This window comes from Lutjanus erythropterus, chromosome 4, assembly GCF_056507025.1.
Source record: "Lutjanus erythropterus isolate fLutEry1 chromosome 4, fLutEry1.hap2, whole genome shotgun sequence".
In the NCBI taxonomy this organism is placed as follows: domain Eukaryota; kingdom Metazoa; phylum Chordata; class Actinopteri; order Lutjaniformes; family Lutjanidae; genus Lutjanus; species Lutjanus erythropterus.
Window position 1 is genome coordinate 47,864,580 of NC_139320.1, and position 20,425 is coordinate 47,885,004.

Here is a 20,425-nt window from a genome sequence, read left to right on the forward strand (position 1 = left end):
TAATGCATTGCTGCCTGAGGAATGTTGTTCTTAAACTGTGAGACTTTTTGCAGTTTTTCACAATGAGGTGAACTTTGCCCCATCTTCGCTTGTGAAAGTCTGAGCCTTTCGAGGATTCACCTTTCTTCACTAACACTGTCACCTGATACCAGTCAACCTGTTTATCTGTCAAATGTTCCAAACTGGTGATTTTTTTCCATAACTTTCCTAGTCTTTTGTTGCTCTTTTCCCCAACTTCTTTGGAACATGTTACAGGCATCAAATTCAGAATGAGTGTATATTTACAAAAAACAATAAAGTTTATAGGGTTTGAACATTAAGTATCTTGTCTTTGTACTGTATTCAAAAAAGTACAGGTCAGAAAGTATTTGCAGATCATTGCATTCTATTTTTATTTACTTTTTACACACCTTGTTGGGAATCCGGGTTATAATCTTATTAAATAAAGGCTGGAAGACTCTATATAGGCTGCTGAATTGAATAAAAAGGAATAAAATATGGCAAAAATGTTAACTCTGCTATAAAAAGCTAACAAACACTCCTGAAAACTCTGTCACAGTGCAGTAAACATGCAGACCAGCAGGTGCATCTTCTATCTTTGGTGTAAAATGCCGGACACACCAGAAATCTGCATTTTCTGCCTGTGAACAGATGTTAGAAACACTCTCCGCTGTCTTCGCTGCATTTTGACTTCCATTATCTTCATATTTTCTTGTGTACCTGCCTGCAGTACATCACATACTTAAAGCACATTACAGAGCTTCTGTCGCGTTCGTCAGGTGAAGGTGGAAGGTTTTTAAAAGGTTCGACAAGGACGGAGATGGACTTGTACTTCATCTCTGACATTTTGCTACCACTTTCTGCTCGACTGTAAATCACTATAATCACACCTCCATCTTATGGTGAGGGAATAAAGACATGGCAACGGGCTACCAATGACGTTAAGACTAAGTGGTGTTGTGAGGATGCAGTGCTCATTGTACGGAAAATCAAACTATTAGACTGATAAACCAAAACTGATAATCAAATTATCATTATTACTTTTGCTCGAAATGAAAGGACAAGCGTGAAGGATTTAAAGGCTTGCCAACAGCAAACACCTTGTCTCGCCCTCCCCTTCCAAGCATATGGCCACGAAACTCATGTAGCAAGTATCTAGAGCCAGTGTTTGGCTTGTCAGTTCTTGGCTACTGTAGAAACATGGCGGTGCAACATGGCAACCTCCATTGAAGAGGACCCACACCTATAAAGGACTCATTCTCAGTTAACAAAAACACAACAATCCTTATTTTCACATACAAATGTATCACTCGTTGTTGCAAACTGGGACAAGGCTATATTTTGAGCGTTTTGAGAGTTGGCAGCAAACTGAAGGAGGTGACATCACATACAGAGCTGTGTATGTGGTTTTTTTGAACAGGTTGGCCCAATTTTTTCATGACACTGACAAAAGTACTAATTTTCAAGCACATTCTTCAATCATTAAAGAGAACTGAGACTTATGTCATCTCAGCATAAATGTAAACTCCATGATATGGAAAATGGGACAGAGTTGACAAAATGTTACGTTTTTTCATCTCACAACGTAGTTTAGTGAAAAGCCATTTCATTTTGTGAAGCTGCTCAGAGTTATCTTAATGCTAATTACAATACACGTTTTTTTAAATACAGAAAAGTCAATTTCATGCAGCTTACAGCTGACACATGTTCATTTTTTCCCCATGAATTGCGATGTGGGGTTTCCTGAAGACCTTGTTTCCAATGGAAACTGAGACAGACTTCTTGAGGGAACACCGGGACACACAGCAGTACATTACGTCCTTACGTGTTACGCTTACGTTTTATTGCTGTTTTGTTTTTCCACAGTTTGCCTTTCGTGTTTGTGCTTCCTCTGTAAGGATTGCGTTAGCAGTTTGAGTAGGCTGAGTAAACCCAGACTTCAGTAGCCTGGACATGTCTGTAGCTACACGGCAACAGACATTGTTCACAGTTGTTGTAGACTATTTGAATTGCAATGTGTTTGAGAAGTCTTGCAGCAGGAGGCCACCTACATTGAATGTTTGGTACTTTTTGTGGTTAACGGATAATGTGAACCTTGACCTTGTCATGGCCCAAAGTTTGGGTCAAGGATAAAAAATCAAACCTTGCAGTGACGCTACATGAAAGGTCAGGTGGTCGCCCAGATGGCTCCTGATCAGACGTCTCAATCAGTGTCTGAGCAACTGTCGTGCAGCTGCAACAGGTCACACTGCAGGAAGGAAGTCATTTTGACCGGCTGTTAGTAAGTGCTGCACGGTTTCTGTCTGACTGGCTCCTCCACTTTCACCTGAGGGTCTAAATTTAGGCAAAGCACTGAGCTCAGGCTGTTATTATGGATGATGTAACAGTAGAAAAGGCTGCAACTGCTAGAGGTTACAAGACACTGAAAGTACGGAGGCATAAGGTTAAGGCTTCAGGGTCCTCTTAGAGTGAACATGTATGAGTGGGTGCTTGAAAAAGAAAACAGCCTAAGAGATAAAGATGGGTTTATGAGCACACACACACACAAAGTCAAGATAATGGCATATACTGTATTAGTCACTAATCCATGATAAAACATGGTGGCAACACAAAACACGGTGAAACTATTTTAATCTCAGCGGCGCAGAAACATTTCTGTCCAAGTGTTGATTACTCCGTGCATGTCACCAGACATCTATCAGCACCAGCTGCTCACACAGTAGCAGCAGAACCACAGGCATTAAGATTGCATTTGTCTCTCAAACACTATAAATAGAACATATAAATTTATGATTACGCTCACACTCAGATTCCAGCAGCAACATCTGCTCTAAGTGTGGCAACACTGTGCTGAGGTTCATCCAGTTTTAGGAGTATAGAAACTAAATTTTTCAGTTTCTGAAGAAAGAACTGTGCTTATGTCTGCATGACATTATACAAGAATTATACAATTATACAAGATTGAAATGGTTTTTATAGACTACAATAGCTTCAAAAAGCACCAGGACAGATTTCATTCAGTCTCGTTTGAACAGTTCCATTGATTGTATTCGTTCACTAAGGCGACGATTCACCCGATAATCAAAAATACATATTTTTCCTCCTACTTGTAGTGCTATTTACCCATCCAGATTTTTTTTTTTAGATTTTCAGAGCTTGATTAAAAAACATACATTTGAAAAGCTCAACAGCAATGTCTCTTTTTTGAAATCATGACCCAGTTACTCAAGATAATTCACAGACCTTGTTGTGAGATGCCAACCATATCACCACACAACAGCGGGAATGTAAACATTACTGGTATCCTCCTCGACTGAGCTGAGCTCAGATAAATAGCACTACAGGTAAGATGAAAAATATGTATTTTTCATTTTGGAGTGAACTGTCCCTTTAACACAAAGCCGCAAAATCTCTGTCATCTCAAGCCAAATACAATAATAAACACAACAAGTCAGTTTGTAATGTTTAATTTAGATTGTTTAATGTTAATTCCATGCTGTGTTTCAGTAAGAACAATACAGATTCCCTGTCTGTGGCTCCAGTCAGATATCCAGTAGTACAAATCAGCTCCAAGTTACACATAATGAAGCAAAACAGGAAGAGAAACAAAGGAAACAGCAAAGAAAGAAAACCTCTGAACCTAGAGGAGCTACAGTTAAAAAGGAGGGGACAAGTAGCAGAAAAGAAAATGTGTTAACTCATGCAAGCACTGACAATCTTGATTTTTGGGCTCTCTGTTGAGAAGCGGGGCCAAATTGAGAGTTGTCTTTTACACAAGTGAGATATCTCCCAAGTTTTTTTTTTTTTTTTTGTTAAAACCACTAGCTAATGATGAGTCAACCTCCAGAGATTCAGCATGTGTGCACAGTTACAGTATTTCAGCACAAAGTACAGTCCAAGGACAACTACAAAAACATGACAACAGAATCACTATGGTGTAAAAGTTAAGCACTTCTTTGCCCCACATGGATATCGCGAATTTTGCCAACTTCCTCTGAAAACCTAAGTTAACAAAAAGGGCACTTGAAGTTTTCCGAACTGCCCATAAAAAGGTAAAATGATTCGCATGACATTTCACTAAAAACAGAGATAAAATAGCTCCCATAACTAATAGTCGACATTAACAGTAATAAAAGTTAATTTCTGTAATTACATTAAGAAAAAAAATTCTCAATACATCCAGCAACTGATAAAAATATTGAAGAAAAAGCAAAAACAAACAAAAATACAATAATGAAAACAAAGATAACATTTCAGAACTGCTTGTACCAGGACAAAAGAAACAAAAACAATCCAGGGACGCTCTCTTTATCTTTGTCTTTCTAACATTGTATTTCCTGTCTCAATTAAGTGGTATTTACTTGAATGATGTAAGGGCTAATATAAAAATAAAAAAGAAGAGAAAAATAAACTTGTTAACTCCGTGGCCCTGTTGGGTCATGGAGCTGCAGAGGTGAGGAAAGGAAAAGGAGGGCGGAGGAGGAAGAGGAAGGTGAGTCGCAGAAAAGGAGAAGGAGTTGGAAGGGGGGAGGAGGGCGAAGGTGGAGGAGGGAGGAGTGTGAGGAGGTGAGGGGAAGGTCTCAAGTTGTTGGCTATTGGTGGCATAGTCTCACTGGGCCTCATCGTCAACGTCTTGCAGTGCCTCTTTGTTCTGTTCATCACCTGGTCAAGAGAAACAGTCAGTGTTAGAGGTTTTTAAACTGTCTTTGGACCTGACTAAAAAACATACTGGAATTAACATATAAAAAAAAAAAACAATAATGAAGCGTGATCTTCATTTGTGTTTTTTCCCCATTTTGTCTTCAAATTCTATTTGTGGAAGCATCTGAGCTGTCTTGTTTACAGCAACTGATGAACAATGGTGGAAGAAGTATTCAGAGCCCTTTCTGTTTCCCCTAAAATTGACCCTTCCTAAGGCCCGCCCCTTTTTTCACTGTGCTCCAATAACAGTTGAGCAAACTTGGTACCCAATCAACTTTCTCACTTTCCTGTAAAAGTGATATATCTTATATCATATCTTAAAGGACCAGTGTGTAATAATTACAGGAATTTATGTACATAAATGAGATATATTATATATAAGTATGTTATTTATTATTATCAATCAACGTAAACTCATAATCTATATGTTCCCGTTACTTTAGAAATGGCCATTTATAGTTACATATGGTCGGGTCGACTTACGAGAGTCGTCATCCTGCGCCGTCTACGGCAGCGCAGAGCGGACAAACTGCACTAACAGTGAGTCTTGGGAAGCCCATGGCGACCTTACGTAGACGCCGCAGCGTAAACACGGAAGTAGACGGGGAGGACAGAGGCGGGTGATTGCTGGCAGATCATTTAGCGTTGTGAACCTTGACTGGCACCGTTTTGACAAATGGAGGATCATACAAACACTGTACCAGAACAAAAAGCAGCGGACAGTGAATCCCCGTCATCCAAGAAGCGGAGACGCGAAGAAAGTAAACGCAAGCATGACAGGAAATGGCAAAAACACGAATCAACATCAGCATAGCGTTTACACGATGGAAATTGCTGATGGAGGACAAACGTTTTCACAGTGACGCCGAGGTTGCCCGTTTTCTGCTGGACAGGTAATTCATCCTACACACATAATTGTAGTTTGTTGTGAGATAGCTTTCGCTCGCCATTTTGTCCGCTGACGGCCACCGTACTCTTGGTGAGAGAGGGGCGGTGTCGGGGTAATTCCACTTAGTTGCAATCTAAGGTTTGAACGCTAGATGCTGCTGGAAATCACACACTTCTCCTTTAAGTTAGCTCATGTTAACATGTTAACTAGCCAGCTAATGTTAGCAAAAGGCTAGCTAATGAATGATGTAGATTAGCTAGTTATCAGCTAACATTAACTAGCTGAAGATCTGAATATATGTCAATTTAACAGACCTTCCAACAATATCTTTTAACCATATTCAAAAGTTTTCTTTTCAACATTGACTAGTCTAGCACATATCATATTTAAGTAAAGGAAACAGGAAAGGAGTAAGGCTCTGCCATGTATCATGATCGCTCAACTGTCATTGGAGCACAGAGTGAAAAGATCAACGGTACAACTGTCAGTGAGGTCCCCTAACACAGCAAATCAATTAATTAAATAAATAGATAAATGCCAAAATAAAAAAAAAAAAACACCAAATACTGATTAATTTGGAAATCAATGCATGCTTTCCCTAATGTTGCCTAAGGAGGCGCCTGGTGGGTCACGTTTCTCTCGTCTCCTCTCCACTGAGGGAGGGACATGGAGCAGAGGGCGACAAGTGAAGTAGATAGTGTTAGTTTGCCACATGAGCGAGAGTTTTTGTGTGAGTGACAGAGTTTTGGAGATATCGGATGTCTGCCTTCTCACCAATATTATGGAAGTAGATGGAGTATTATGGAGCGCAATTTAGTTCCATTATAATTTAGAGAAGTGAGACATCTGTACAGCTGATACCTACAAAGCTCTGCAACTCACGCCAAAATAATCTAGACGGATAAATAGCAGTGCAGGTAAGAAAAATAAGTATTTTTGATTGTGAGGTGAATTCTGCCCTTACATTTGTTTAAGACTTGTAAAGAGCAGAAAAGAGTTATTACCAAAAGGCTGTGTGATTTTCCAGCCCTCTTTTAGAGACAGAGAAGAAGGGATGGAGAGGAAAGAGAGAAAGTACAAGAGAGCACACCTGGAAACAACTGCCCTTCACTGCCTGACAGATATTCTATACAGCATATTAATGTCAACATTAGAGATGCACCGATTGCAATTTTCTTAGCCAATTCAAATTTTTATGGGTCTGACCAGCTGATTCTGATTTCCTAAGAACTATAATAGACAGAATACACAAAGATTTTTGTAACTTTTCTTTAATGTGAAATTAAATTGGATGTTCATAATAAAAGACTGACTATTAAATTTTAATCTTATTAAATAACATTTTCTCCAAAACTGCTCCAGGTTACAACCAGGCCTTATTAATTAAGATTATGTATCAGAGGGAGCACGATCTTTCGAGGTCTTGTAGAAAATGTGATTTCATGTAATCTCATGAAAGCAGATGTAAACGAACCGGAGACATCAAGAAACACAGAAGCAGAAGTTAAAGAAGTCTGGATGAGAAACTTTTTAAAGAGAAAAATCAACACAGGTTGTTTATTCTTCAGTCAGAACAGGAGGTGAGATTTTAACTGTCCCTCTGTGAACAGCAGTCTGCTGCTGGCTAACATTAGCATGAAGAGCTAAAAAAGTTGACTAAAGTTTTGCAACACACTCAGCTGCTCTGTCTTCTCTTTATCCTGTTCTTGGGATCTGTCGATGTTTGAGTGTCTGTAGCTGTGACCAGTGCTGAGGTGGCTGTGAGTTTACTGTCTGTGTCTCTGTGTGTTTTTTCGTGACCACTGTGTGGAGCAGTTGTGTGTAATTTGACTGGTACAGAATCTGATATGTGACACTGACTGTCCAGTTCTGGTCTGTGGTCAGTTAATCGGTGCATCCCTATTCAATATGACTGTCCATTGATCATTTCACTGTCTGCTTGCTGAGAAAAGTGCAGGTCCCACCGAAAAAACAGGGGAGACAGTGGAATAAGTGTTTTTGTTTTTTTAAATTGGACTTTTTTCAAGTAGAAATCTGTAAAAATCCGTAACTATCACCTGGAAGCATCAGTCAAAATGCATGCTGAACCCAAACAACTTTCACCGGTGTTTGGGCTCGAGTGAAATGTGTATATCACAATTCATCATTCAAGTACAGTGAGCAGAAAAGTGACAGTGTCAAAACTTCAGAGGACAAAAAGTGGAGAAAAAAAGAGCAAACTGTTTAAAATTCATTAAATCAGTTGAGCTTTTACACAAAACTTCATACATGCAGATATATCGAACAAATTCAACTCTGTGTTTAATGGAGGAGACGACTTTGTTCCCTGCTGTCCTAACCAGAGGCTGCATGTGATAAAATGCTTGATGTAATGCAGAGTTTACTTCAGTGAACACGGTCAAGCTCAGCTGAACTATAAAGAGATCCTTGTTTTAACTGACTGTTGTGGGAAGATCAAAGATTAAAGTCTGTTACCAAAAGTTAATATAAGATCCAAATGAATGAGTGAGTGACAAAGTAACAGGTGAGTGGACTGAATTATTAAACCATGAGTGAGTTAGTGTGGAGAAGAAAAAGAAGGCAGCCACACACACACAAACACACACACACGCACAGCAAGGCTTGGGTGAGCAACACTTACAAAGTACAGTTAACATGGGAAATGAACAGTCAGGTTTGTTTCCTTTAGGACTCTACAGCAGAGAGAATGAGAGAGAGACAAGAGAGATGACGAGTCACTGAGAAAGAAAAGGTGCCGATGGATGCTCTGCAACACAGCAAACACAAACTGCTGCAGTGAATGGAGGAAGACAAAGAATGAGTCAAATCCGACTGAATGATTTGTCATTTCTGTATATCGAAATCACAATTTGAGATTTTTATATTGCTAAATCTGTGATTTTATCTTATGTATCTGGCAGATTTACTGAGCTGTAGCTTCATGCTGAAATAAGGAAAAATAAATATTTGCTGCTCTCTGGTTAATAAGGCACCTGTGTGCTGATGATTATACTTATGTTAATCCAAATTCCACTCTATGTACTGTCGACACTATACTTCAAACCACAGAGTTTAGCTTCTTAATAACTGAGAGCTGAACACACAGGCACATTTAATAAACGTCTTTCTCGCTGCTCTCCTGCACACACGAGTTGAGTATCACAACACTCGCTTGTTCGTGGGGGAGAAAGGGGTTGTCATGGGTTGGCTGCAGTTGACGAGACGTCATCGCAGTCCGCTTAGAGGCGGGTCGCCAGAGTATGTCCATCTTGAGCATGACTCGGCATTGCTCAGCGTGATACATGTGGTCATGGAAATGCATATCAACACGGCACGGTTTGACGTGGTTGGTGCCAGTGGAAAAGCCCCATGGCAGTGTTACTAGAAAAAATTGAAATTAACCAATGGGAGCAGACTGGCCAACCCGTACATGCAGCCTCAATGGACAGACTTTCTATAATTGCCAAAGGGTTGGACAACTGAACAAATATACAATCGACTGGTTGAGTCCCTCTCCGGTTGTTTTTTTTGGCTGCTTTTGAATAATCTCTGGAGTGACAGGCACAGCACCGGCTCAGGAAACTACTGTTGGCTTGAGGGCGGTGCACTGAGCCGGGAGGATGAGTGAGAGTAAAACAGCCTGGAGAATCAGACGGTCTTCACATGTAACATGGTGAGTTTTGGGGAGTGTTATTTTTTTTCCGTCTGTTGAGTTTAAGATTGAATAAAGCGTGTTTAATGGAATTAACGAGGTAATTAAAGCTGATCTCAGTGATCAGTTTTATTTTTCTGTTTAATAAGGAAAATCTGTGAAAAAATTTCCTGACATTTTCGGACATTTTTTTTTATTTTGTCAGAGCTTGCACACATCTCCAAGCATTTCTTTATTGCATTTAATCATAGCTGTCTTGTTTTTTTTTTGTTTTTTTTGGACAGGCAGTGGCAGCTGGTATGTGTTAAAACTTCAATTTTGAGCCATTAGTACTTTGATCCTGCACCCAACAACACAGCAAGGTGACATTTTAGCTTTAGTTTGTTATGTGGCCTACTGCTCTGTCTTTGCTTCCAGTTTTGTCTTTGTTTTTTTGTTTTGTATATATTTGGGGGACAGTTTACTTGTCTCTCCACAGCTCCCAATTTTCCTTCCAAACCTCTAAACAGTGCTGTGGATCGTGTCAGATGTGCTGCTTCTCAAACTTGTAGATTTGTCTCCTTGTTAATTGTGGCCCGAAGGATGTCACATTGATTTTGACCAAAGAATATTGGTCGGACTTGAAGAAAGTGCACGAAACTTCCCACAAATGGAACCGGAGTGAGCAGTTTAGTTGCTTAGTCTGTGTGCTGACACACCGTGCACGCTGGGAAAAACTGAAACATGTGACGTTTGTTCACTCACTTGCTCATTCCCATTGCATCCAGCTACTTTTGTACTTTACCAGCATTTAGCTGGTGTTAATTTTGTGCCCTGTTGCAGAGCTATAAAGACTGATCTTATATCAATCTGATATCAATAAATGTAACACTACATTTAAAATATTATGTAAACACTAATGTAGTATCTCAATAAATGAAAACTGAAAGGTCATTTGCTCCAATAAAAAACAGGCAAGTTTGATAAGAACATTTGACTTTTCTCTGACTGTTTAACTAGCAAACAATTGTATTTCTGTAGCCCCGTGGCTAACAGAACTTAAAAGCAATTAATACTGCAATACTTGTCAGAAAAAAAAAAGTACTTAGATATTTCCTCAAATCATTCAGCCTAGAATCAAAACCTGCGTGGGAAAGTGGGTGATCTTTGTTAGTTAGGATGGTTATGACTTTTAGCACTCGAGGACCAACTTTAGCTCAGCCACATGTACACCAGTAAGACAGGGATTCTGTAACAGGCTAACTCAATCTGGACATGCAAACTGTGAGCAGCTTGACCTGATGTCAGTGTGGTTTTTAAAGACGTGGTATAACTTGTCACTGTGTTTGACCTTCAACAGCCATATTTTCTTGTTACTTGATTTTCCCCCCCAGTTCTGTCAAACTTGCATCTTAGATCAGAGAAATCACATTTGCCTTCACTTGGATCACTGTGAGACTGAAGCAGATCCCCTGTGGCTGTTGCAGCCTGTCAGAGTGGTTGAACAACTTTAGTGGAGTAAAACAAATTGCCCTAAAGTAGCCGAGTGAAGGTAAACATGAAGTACATAAAGAAAACAGCACCATCGTACTCAACAGGTAATTAGCAAGAAAGTTGCGTAACGGTTAATGAATACATTTATGCAAATTTACAGGAACAGGCAAAAATGAACTAGCTGCAGGTAAGAACAATAATACAGGACAGACAATACATTCCTTTTTCTGGAGAAATCATAAACTAAAATGTCTGTGCAGCAAATCAGTTAATAATATAAAGTCTAATTAGCTACTGAGATATTTTTCTTTTTTTGCTGTGAAAGCCTATGACTCATCAGACACTGTCTGATCTGACTAAAATGGATGACATAAAAGCAAAAATAGCCAGTGGAGAGTGCCAATTTGTTGACAATACATCATCAAAGGCCAAGTCAGACATTTGGGAGAAATTAGGTGCATCCAGAGACTGTGACAATCATGTTCTCAGTGGCTTTGCTGTTTGTAAAAAAAAGTGCTGAGGACACACGTCAATTACGCTACAGGAGTACAGGTGCTACATCGCAGGACATACATTTATGGTTCTGGACAGGTCCAGATTTGACTTGGAGGAAATTCTGGGTAATGATTTGGTTCTGGTATTCAGCTCTGTGGGATGCAGGTTTGCAAAACTGGGACCCTACTGGACTCTGACTGGAACTTTGTAGCCTAAGGACAAAATATAGAATCCAAATACAATTATTTACTTGAAACCATTAATCAACTGTAACGAATGCACTGGGGTCCAGTACACAATGTAAACAGCCAGGTTAGAAGCTCAGTCCATGAGCACAGTGGTAACAAAGGTCAAGGGACAAACTCTACACAATTCTGATTTTAATGTATTGCTTCTGTTATTTGTTTGACTAATGTTATGCCAAAAAGTGATGAAAAGGCTACAATCATCAGTCAGATGTGTGGCTTTCTTTTTCTTTGTAAAAATGTAAGTACGATATTAGATGTTAGCATTCAATGTGTGTTGCATTGCCAATTACCGGAACAACAGAACATCAATCAATCTGCTCACAGAAACTTAGAAATCCAGTAGAAAAAAAGTTTTTAGGAAAGTAACAGTCTGTTAGTTTGTTAGTGTATCAGCTTTTAGTCCTGGAGAGACAAACAGGTAGATTTCAGACACAGTACAGTTTGAATACAATGTCCAAGATCAGAGTTATGAATGGGGGCACCATGGTATCTTACCCTCTCCCTGCATATCTGAAGTCCATAGTGTCAGGTTGTCACGTAACAACTGCATGATAAGTGTTGAGTCCTTGTAGCTGTCTTCACTCAGTGTATCCAGTTCTGTGATGGCTTCATCAAATGCAGCCTTTGCCAACCTGAGCAAACACATTTCTGTTGAAATCACTGAATACTTGGAGGTTTACATTTCAGTGTGCACACTCAAGGTTCAACTGGTTATTTTTAGAGCTACAACATTGTACCTGTGACATTAAAATAAGGTATAAACACATGTTCTACATCACACATCTGTGTCAGTGATTGTGTTCATGGAACTCAGTACCTGGTTGGTTGTTACATATTCCTTTATGTGTACGTGTAAACAACAATGTCCTAATGTAGTTAAAGGGATAGTTCCGGTTAAGTATGAGGTAGAGATGCTCCGATATCATTATTTCCTTCATGATACAGAATCCAATACCTGAACTTAGTGCATCAATCAATGCTGAGTACTATTCCAATTCCAGTGTGTTAAAGAGAGCATTTTATGTCAGCATCTGAGGTATTTTCTAATACCCGTGTTGGTATCAAAACAACCCTAGTATAAGGTATTTATGGATAGTTAGTGTATCACCTACAGTAGATGACGGTCGACAAGCTCCCAGTTTGGGGAAGCAGCAGTCCCTAAACTGGGACTAAGCAATCTATTGTTGTGGACGGGCTCAGCAACACAATGTACTTTAGTCACCTAAAAGAAAGAAAGAAAAAAAACAATACCAGCTATATATTTAGAATATTTTCACTGCTTTATCTTGCCATCAGACAGCCTGTTCTGGCTGGAAACAGCCGTTATGTTTGCCAAATATTATTCTCTTCAAACCAACCAGGTTCCACTGGTGAAATCAGTCATTTTATGTCATAGAACATAAGCGTTGCTGGTCTACGCTGTCTTGATCTGTTAGTTTGTTTCTGTTATTGTGTGACTTTGGTGAAACTAACCTTTTTAAACACCACAGTTACACAATAACATAACCAACTAACATCAAGTCAGCTGTATACCAGCAACTCCCGTGTTCTGTGAGGTAAAATTACAAGTGGAGTCTGGTTGAGCAAAAGAGAGTGATATTTGGCTTATATAAAGGTGGTTTCCAGTCAGAAAAGGCTGACTGATGGCGAATTTAAGTAGTAAAAATATTCTAAATATAGCGTACACTGATGTTGATTTTTTTTTTTTTTTACACTGCTAAAAATACATTTTGCTGCTGACCCTCTGCAGAGCAGTACATTGCTTAGCTTTTGATCTGATATTCCTCACTGCTTCTCCAATGTGGGGGCATCAATTGTGGGTAATACACTGACTATTGATAAGCAACTCATACAACCCCACTTCAAATAATATGAACTATCCCTTTAAGTCAAGTCTAGCTCTGAATCGAATCCAGAATAGATGGAAGGAAGGACTTGAAAGCTACTGTTCAATCACGATTGCCATGCAACCTGTCAGGATTAAAGAAATGTTTTAAACATAACAGCCTTTTAAAATGAAAACTACTAAATACCGACTTGACTTGAAGGGAATGAATAGTACTACCCACTTTGTGTTACATAGTTACAGTTAGTTTAGACTGATCTGTAGAGGTTTGTTTTACTTCGACAGCCTAAAAACATGCACTGTAATTCAATGCTGTTGTACAATAAAACATGAAGGGGTCAAGGGGGTGAATACTTTTTAAAATGAACAAAGGGTTTAAAGTTTCAGCCTGACTAGTCAGAACAATGGCCATGGTGGGGCAAAAGGCAAGAACGTCTGGTTACAGTGTGCATGGCAACTGGGGAGGATTAGTGAAAGTAGATTAAAAACAAAAGATAGTACCTAAATTCTTTAATGTCAGGGCTCCTATGCTGTCGATCCATAAAAAACACCTCTTGTAATCAAATTTTGTATGGTGTTATGTGAATAAAAAATTACTCTCTGCTTTCCATTATTGATTAAATTAAAGAAAAACACTGGAGAAAAGTGTATTGCAAAAACAGTAACCTGCAAGCGCGGTCGGGTGAGTTGAGAATCTCATAGTAAAAGACAGAGAAGTTGAGGGCGAGGCCAAGGCGGATGGGGTGCGTGGAAGGCAGCTCCTCTGTGGCTAGCTCGGTAGCAGTCTTGTAGGCTACCAAGCTGTTCTCTGCTGCCTCCTTTCTGTTGTTGCCGGTGGCAAACTCTGCCAGATACCGGTGGTAGTCACCCTTCCTAGAAGTGGCGAAAACAAAACATGAGCCTCCACTTTATATACCGTAAAATATTAATGAAAAATGTCCCATTGGTGAACTGCCCTGATATCACCATGTTTCCACAGATAATTTGTGAGATTCCCTGACCTTTACTGTCTGGAATTTACCTCTCAATATTCCATAATTAAAAAGGTGCAATATGTAAAATATGGCCATCTGTCAGAGACGACTCCAAACAAATAAGGGGTAGCATATCACCAGAGTAACCACAAACTGCTCCACACTTCACCATTCACCGTAATTGGCTGTAGCTAGCCTGCTAGCTGCTGTTAGCTCAGTTAGCCATCTAGCTAGCGGCCTTTAGCTGACCCAAGTCCAACCAGATCTGCAGCTCAAACACTGGCGAGTATTTATGTTTACAACACTGGCGACATAACTAGGATTTCACTGGACACAACTGGACTGGGACCGAACTCAGACTTGGAGATGGATGGAGGCCAACTTGACAAAAGGGAATACTCTGCTGAGGTGACTAGTGGCTCCAACCAGGACTCTGTATCCAGGAACAATGAAGATGGCAGGTGAGGGAACAAGGGGGAGGTTGGGACTCAGAGAGGCAGGATGGAGCTCCAAGGACTAAGGATTTATTTTCAACTAAACCAGAGATGATGATTGTTGAACAATGAAAAGACAAACCAGGACGTTTCTGATGACTCTTTCAAGTGTGTTTTACATGTAAGTTTGTCGAACTATGTTAAAAGAGAGAAACCTGAATTCAGAAGGTGAAGGTTTAACGATGAAAAGTAGGTGCAAGAATATTTTCCTTCTTGATATCATTGGAGTTTATTTTGTTCATCTATTAGACTAAAAGAACCTAAGAAAGCTTGTGAAAATAGCACACTCACTGCTCCCATCCATCTCCAATCAGAAACTATGGAAGGATCAGACTACACTGACAGGACAGGGTGGGGCTAGCTGATTAGCATGCTAACCTCCACAGATAAATACACAAGACATAGATGTCTTTAACATCATGTCACAATTGTTACATCTTTATGTTCTGATAATTGTTTTTGTATGTTTTAAACTACAATACTGTCCGTACATTACACATATATCGCACCTTTAACCATATGATTATGTCAAATAATGCACAGGCACAAAAACCATGGTCAAGTCATCATTTTGTGCAAGGACTGTAGAGGGTTCATTTATTTATCTTTTAACATTCAGACGACAAAACTCTTACATTTTGTTGTAGAAGACCTTAGACTCTCCCATTGCAGCAGAAGGGAGTAGGTGCCTTTCCAGTGCTTCCAGAATGTCACCACAGATAGATTTCAGCTCATTCTCAACCTGCAACCAAACAAACAAAATTAAGACAATTATTCAACCAGCAAAAACATCTGATAGTATTCCACTGAGGCCATCCTTTAAGTCCAAGTTACACTTTCTGATTCTGCGTGGCTGCAAGAGTCCATGTTAAGTGAATTTCGTCATCTGTCTCTCTGTGAGGATGAGTGTGGACAGTCCACATGTAGCCAAAATCATATGCTCACTGGCAAACATGAATGCATCTATATATGCAGTACACCCCCTGTAGCTGCCCTAACACCCTTAGTATGGCCTACTAGTAGCTTCAATATTGCATTTTACTAATCCAATTTAGATGCTGTTGAATGCTCACCAGGTGCTGTGATAGTGAAAGAAGAAATGTGTGCCCCAAGGGAGTTGAAGAGTGACTAACGAAATGAAGGTGCAACAGCAGGATTACCCATCTCTGAATCCCATTAGGTCATTGACTGCAGTCCAACTGCCTCTCCCATCTCTTTGACACACTCTGGCCTCTCCCAGATTAATAACCAGCTCTTATTTCCCATCATAAAAGCAAGAGAGAGTGGAGTATTTGCCAACTATGACTCAGATACGGTCTGCCCAGTAGCTGCTCATAGTGTGTATTATTAACATCAGCTAGTTGTCTCACATTAGCACAGCAAACCAGAGATGCTTCGAAAGGAGTAGTATATTTGGAACAATGGGACATAGTGAATCTGTGTAAGCGCTCCTGACAGACAGTCTAAATACATATGATAAGCTTGTTTATGGCAAGTGAGGATTTGCTGGGCACTGTACCGTTTGCCTGTATTCCCGGATCATCTTCAGTTTCTCTTCTCCGCCCTTGCTCTCCTCCCTCTGTTCAATACTGCTGATTATCCTCCAGGAGGCTCTCCGAGCTCCGATCACATTCTTGTAGGCCACTGATAATAGGTTCCTCTCCTCTACTGTGAGCTCCACATTCATGCCTGCCACGTTCTTCATTGACACCACCATCTCTGTTGAGGAGACACAGGTCACACACATTTAACAACTCTCTTTTTTATTTTATCATCAACCTTTTATCTAGAGAGAACACCTAACAACTAGCTGTCAATCATGCTGTCCAACTGAATGACAGTTTGACTTCAAACTACAGAGTCAGTTCTAATATAATGCTATGCACTTAAGGAAGCATGAATAGTATACCATCTCCATATGCTAAAATTAAAATCTAAAATATTTTTATAATGGTTACAATTTTTATTGTGGGTTACAGATCTGACAGCAAATCAAATGTGCTTCACAAGTTTTTCTGTTTGGCCACAAACCTGCAAGGATTAACTGTGACATGACAGACTGTGTTAAAGAGTATATGTTAAAGGGATAGTTCACCCATAAAGGGAAAATGCAGTCATTATCTACTCACTCTTATGCTGATTGAAGGTCAGGTTTAGTTTTTTAGTTTTTAGTTCATTTGAAAACTGGTCACCATTCACTTACATTGTTTAGGAGATTCTGCAACGCTGTTTTCATGTGAAACTCCAGCAGTGTTTTATGGACTAAAAAACTAAAACTGACTTTCAGTTGGCATGAGGATGAGTATATAATAACTGAATTTTCTTGTTTGGGTGAACTATCCCTTTAAGGTGGCTTCCTTACTGACACCCACCTCCACTTAGCCACTGGCAAAAATCCAGCAAACACACCTAGGCCACTTGCCAAGGGAGGACACTGGAGGGCCCGCCCATAGCGCATTATGTGCCCCCCATGTAACACAACGATCCACGGATAAATTTTCAAGTAAGATGAAGATGAGAGAAAAAGACTACTGCATCCACTGCATTGTGTGAAAATGTTTTTACCGCTGTAGACTGATGCACATAAGGTGCAGCTAGTCTGAGGAGATTTCACACAAATCACATCAGATGCAGCCAAAGGAAGAAGAGGTACTGAGGGTACGTTACACCTCACCTGGTCCCAGTCACCAACATTATCTTTTGTTTTAATTATTGCAAGCAGTGCAAGCCATCCATGTTGTTTCCTGTAATATTTTGTATAAGGACATAGCCCCTCCCCTTACAGTGGACCAAAATATGTAAAATATGGTAGTTCATGTGTCATGAATGACACATATGATGTTTGTCAATTTAAAAGATAATTTTGCGAGTTAAGAAAGTTCGTTATGAAACTGTAAATATAAGACTGTGAAGATACACAATTAGAAAGACTACACGCCAAAAAGTCACATAAACAATGTTGTGACTTACTCTCTCCACAAGCAATGGGTGCTCTTTCACTTCATGGCTAAGAGAAGGACAAGGAGTCATTGGACAAAGCACATCAGGTAAGATAATGTTACAAGGGACAGCAATCTAGTTGCTGACGATGTATTTTTTGCAAGACAAGAGATAAAGTTCACTAAGCAGTTTCACACAAAAGTAAATGTTACTACAACAACCCTTCTTATTTTTTTCTGAAATAGGGTCCCATAGGGCAAACCAGAAGAGAAGGGACTTCACCTCTTTATAGTGTTGTGTAGTAATTTGACTATTGATTTGTTGTGGCAAAAAGGTTTGGACCAGATTCAGATCACCTCTCCAGCATGAAAAAAAAACATAGTTCAGAATTTGCAGCTTTTCAACATCAGCAGTCCTAAAAAGCAAAAATGTGATTTTGTCATGAATGACAGAATTAGTTCCCTCTGGCTATGAGAATGTATGCATATAAACTTAATACTCACTTTATTGATGTGCAATGCACCTCTCAGGTTAAACTATGATGAAATTGTACACAGGGTTGGAAATTAGCACCAGCCACATGCTGGTAACATATGAAAGTGGCTGGTAGATTTTAGACACAAAATAATTATTTGAGGGTTGCAACTAACAATTATTTCCATCATCGATTAATCTGTTGATTACTCTTTTGATTAACTGATCATTAATTGATTAGTGGTTTGGTCCATAAAATGTCAGAAAATGGTGAAAAATGTTGATAAAGTTTTCAAAGGCTCAAGCTGATATCCTGAAAAGTTTTCTCATGTCCAAAACCCAAAATATTCAGTATAGTGTCAGGAGTAAATAAAAAAAAAAAAAAAAAAAACAATAAAACACATTTCAGAAGAGGAAATCAAATCTCAAAAGAATCAAAAATCTCAAATACTCAAAAATAAAACAATAAATCAATAAACAAAGTAGTTGGCAGCTCATTTACTAACAGATTAATAATTGATTAATCGTTGCCGTGCTAACTAATTTACTGAATGGCTGGTGAATTTTAACATTTTTCTGCTAGTGGCTGGTAGATGTTGACATTTTACAAACTTCATTTCCAACCCTGATTGTATGCCATCCCAGCCAGTGCATTAACTTTTTAAAATTACGACCTACTCTGTGGGTTAAATGGTAAAAGATGCGGACTGGATGGTTTATGCGTGCCAGACAGTGACAGCTGTAAATTAAAGAGTATAAAACTTTCCCCACGCAAATCAATGGAGCCCTTTTTTAACTAATCTTTCAACAACGTATTATCATTTGATAACATATTGCAAAATAACTGTATGAATTAGACTACATTCCAACACGGCAGCCATTCAGGCAGCAAACTATAAATCACTCCAAATCCCATGAATGAGTCATGGCACATTCACTCAACGTTACTGGGCAACGTATGACCGGTGACCAAAGGCAGTCGTCTAAAAACAGCCTCTACCCGGCCTGTAATGGTATGACAGTCTGACAGGAGTGTACCAGAGAGGGGAACGGGGAATCGTTTTCGCCAATCGATCCGTACAGTCTGCTTGCTTGCAGGGGAACACCCCACCAACTGAACAGCTGCCCTCCCACTCCCGGCTAACACTCAGCAGCCTTAACTACAGTAGCTAACCTTGCCATTCAGCTAACGTCTCGCTAAAGTTAACGTTAGCCAGTACTGGTGACAAAATCACGTAAAAAACTTGGCACGTTACTGTGGTTACAGAGACAGTAACATGACACTGGGTGTTGCTTTTGCAGTAGCTCACCGGGCCAGTAGCTCAAGTGTTAAGCTACAGAGATAGCATGGTGCAGGGGAGGTAACTCCTGACAGCTCACGCTCCAGTAATCCGCCATTTTGTTGTAGCCCCTTCGCTAACGTTAGCCCCTGTCAGCCACATCCAAACAATTTTCAAGAAACAATGAGACGTCCAGGCATGGGCTCTTGTTTCAATGTCCCATTAGTTTCCTCCAATAAGGTGACATCTGGCAGGTCAATAAATAGTTGTACTAGCTGTCAGGCGGCGGTCGTACCCACGTTAGCTCTCTTGTTAGCCACGGCTAACACTGAGCTACCTATGTTAGCTAGTTAAGGACCGCTCCGTTACGGTCAAGCTAGCTAGCTAGCTAGCAGAACAATCCCTGCGGCGAACATGTCCCACTCAGCGCGAGCCCTCCAAGTGTGTCTTACCGTCATATCGCTCTGCCTGCTCGGCAAGTTTCGCCTTATAAACCAGGTCCTCTCGCTCTCCCATTGTGGTGCAGGTGCAGCAGCGAACTATTCAAAGTGACAATTCTTCAGTGGACGACACTGTGGTGTGTCACGGTTATCGGTGGTTCCTAGAAACCAACTGGGTCGATGAGTGGTGTTCCGCCCCACCGGCAGCGCTGTACTGGGATGGAGTAAAGATGGCGGCCATCGGCGTACTGCACATACGCACATGAATCACCAGCTCTGATACGTCCCCCCTGTAATTCTTATTCCCGTACAGGAGGGTCCCTGTAAACTCATCTAGAATTAATACAATTAAATAAACCGTAGAGTTCGTAAATTACATGTACAGCCACTGTGCTTTAGTTGATTCCGATACTAGCCTCTTTCAGAAATAAATTACACAAGAATTCTATGTAAAAAACAAGAAAAGTCAGTGGTGATGCCGTGTGATCCACGCCCAAAAAGTACAAGTCAGTGTAACTG

General features: G+C 40.0%; 1 protein-coding gene across 2 annotated transcripts; it reads right to left on the reverse strand.

Moving 5' to 3' along the window:
• Positions 1–3,451: 3,451 nt before the first annotated feature.
• On the reverse strand, positions 3,452–20,148 carry ywhae1 (tyrosine 3-monooxygenase/tryptophan 5-monooxygenase activation protein, epsilon polypeptide 1). Of its 2 annotated transcripts, XM_084718181.1 has the most exons (7): positions 19,919–20,148; positions 16,292–16,491; positions 15,408–15,514; positions 13,971–14,177; positions 11,954–12,090; positions 8,232–8,283; positions 3,452–4,662 (listed from the first exon to the last, which is right to left on the reverse strand). In XM_084718181.1, exons 1-6 carry the CDS (start codon positions 19,980–19,982, stop codon positions 8,276–8,278), a joined length of 723 nt encoding a protein of 240 aa, XP_084574307.1. In that variant the 5' UTR covers positions 19,983–20,148; the 3' UTR covers positions 3,452–4,662; positions 8,232–8,275. The 2 variants fall into 2 exon arrangements, with proteins under 2 accessions (XP_084574307.1, XP_084574306.1); XM_084718180.1 differs by lacking the exon at positions 8,232–8,283 and having other exon boundaries at positions 19,919–20,147.
• Between the last annotated feature and the right edge of the window lie 277 nt (positions 20,149–20,425).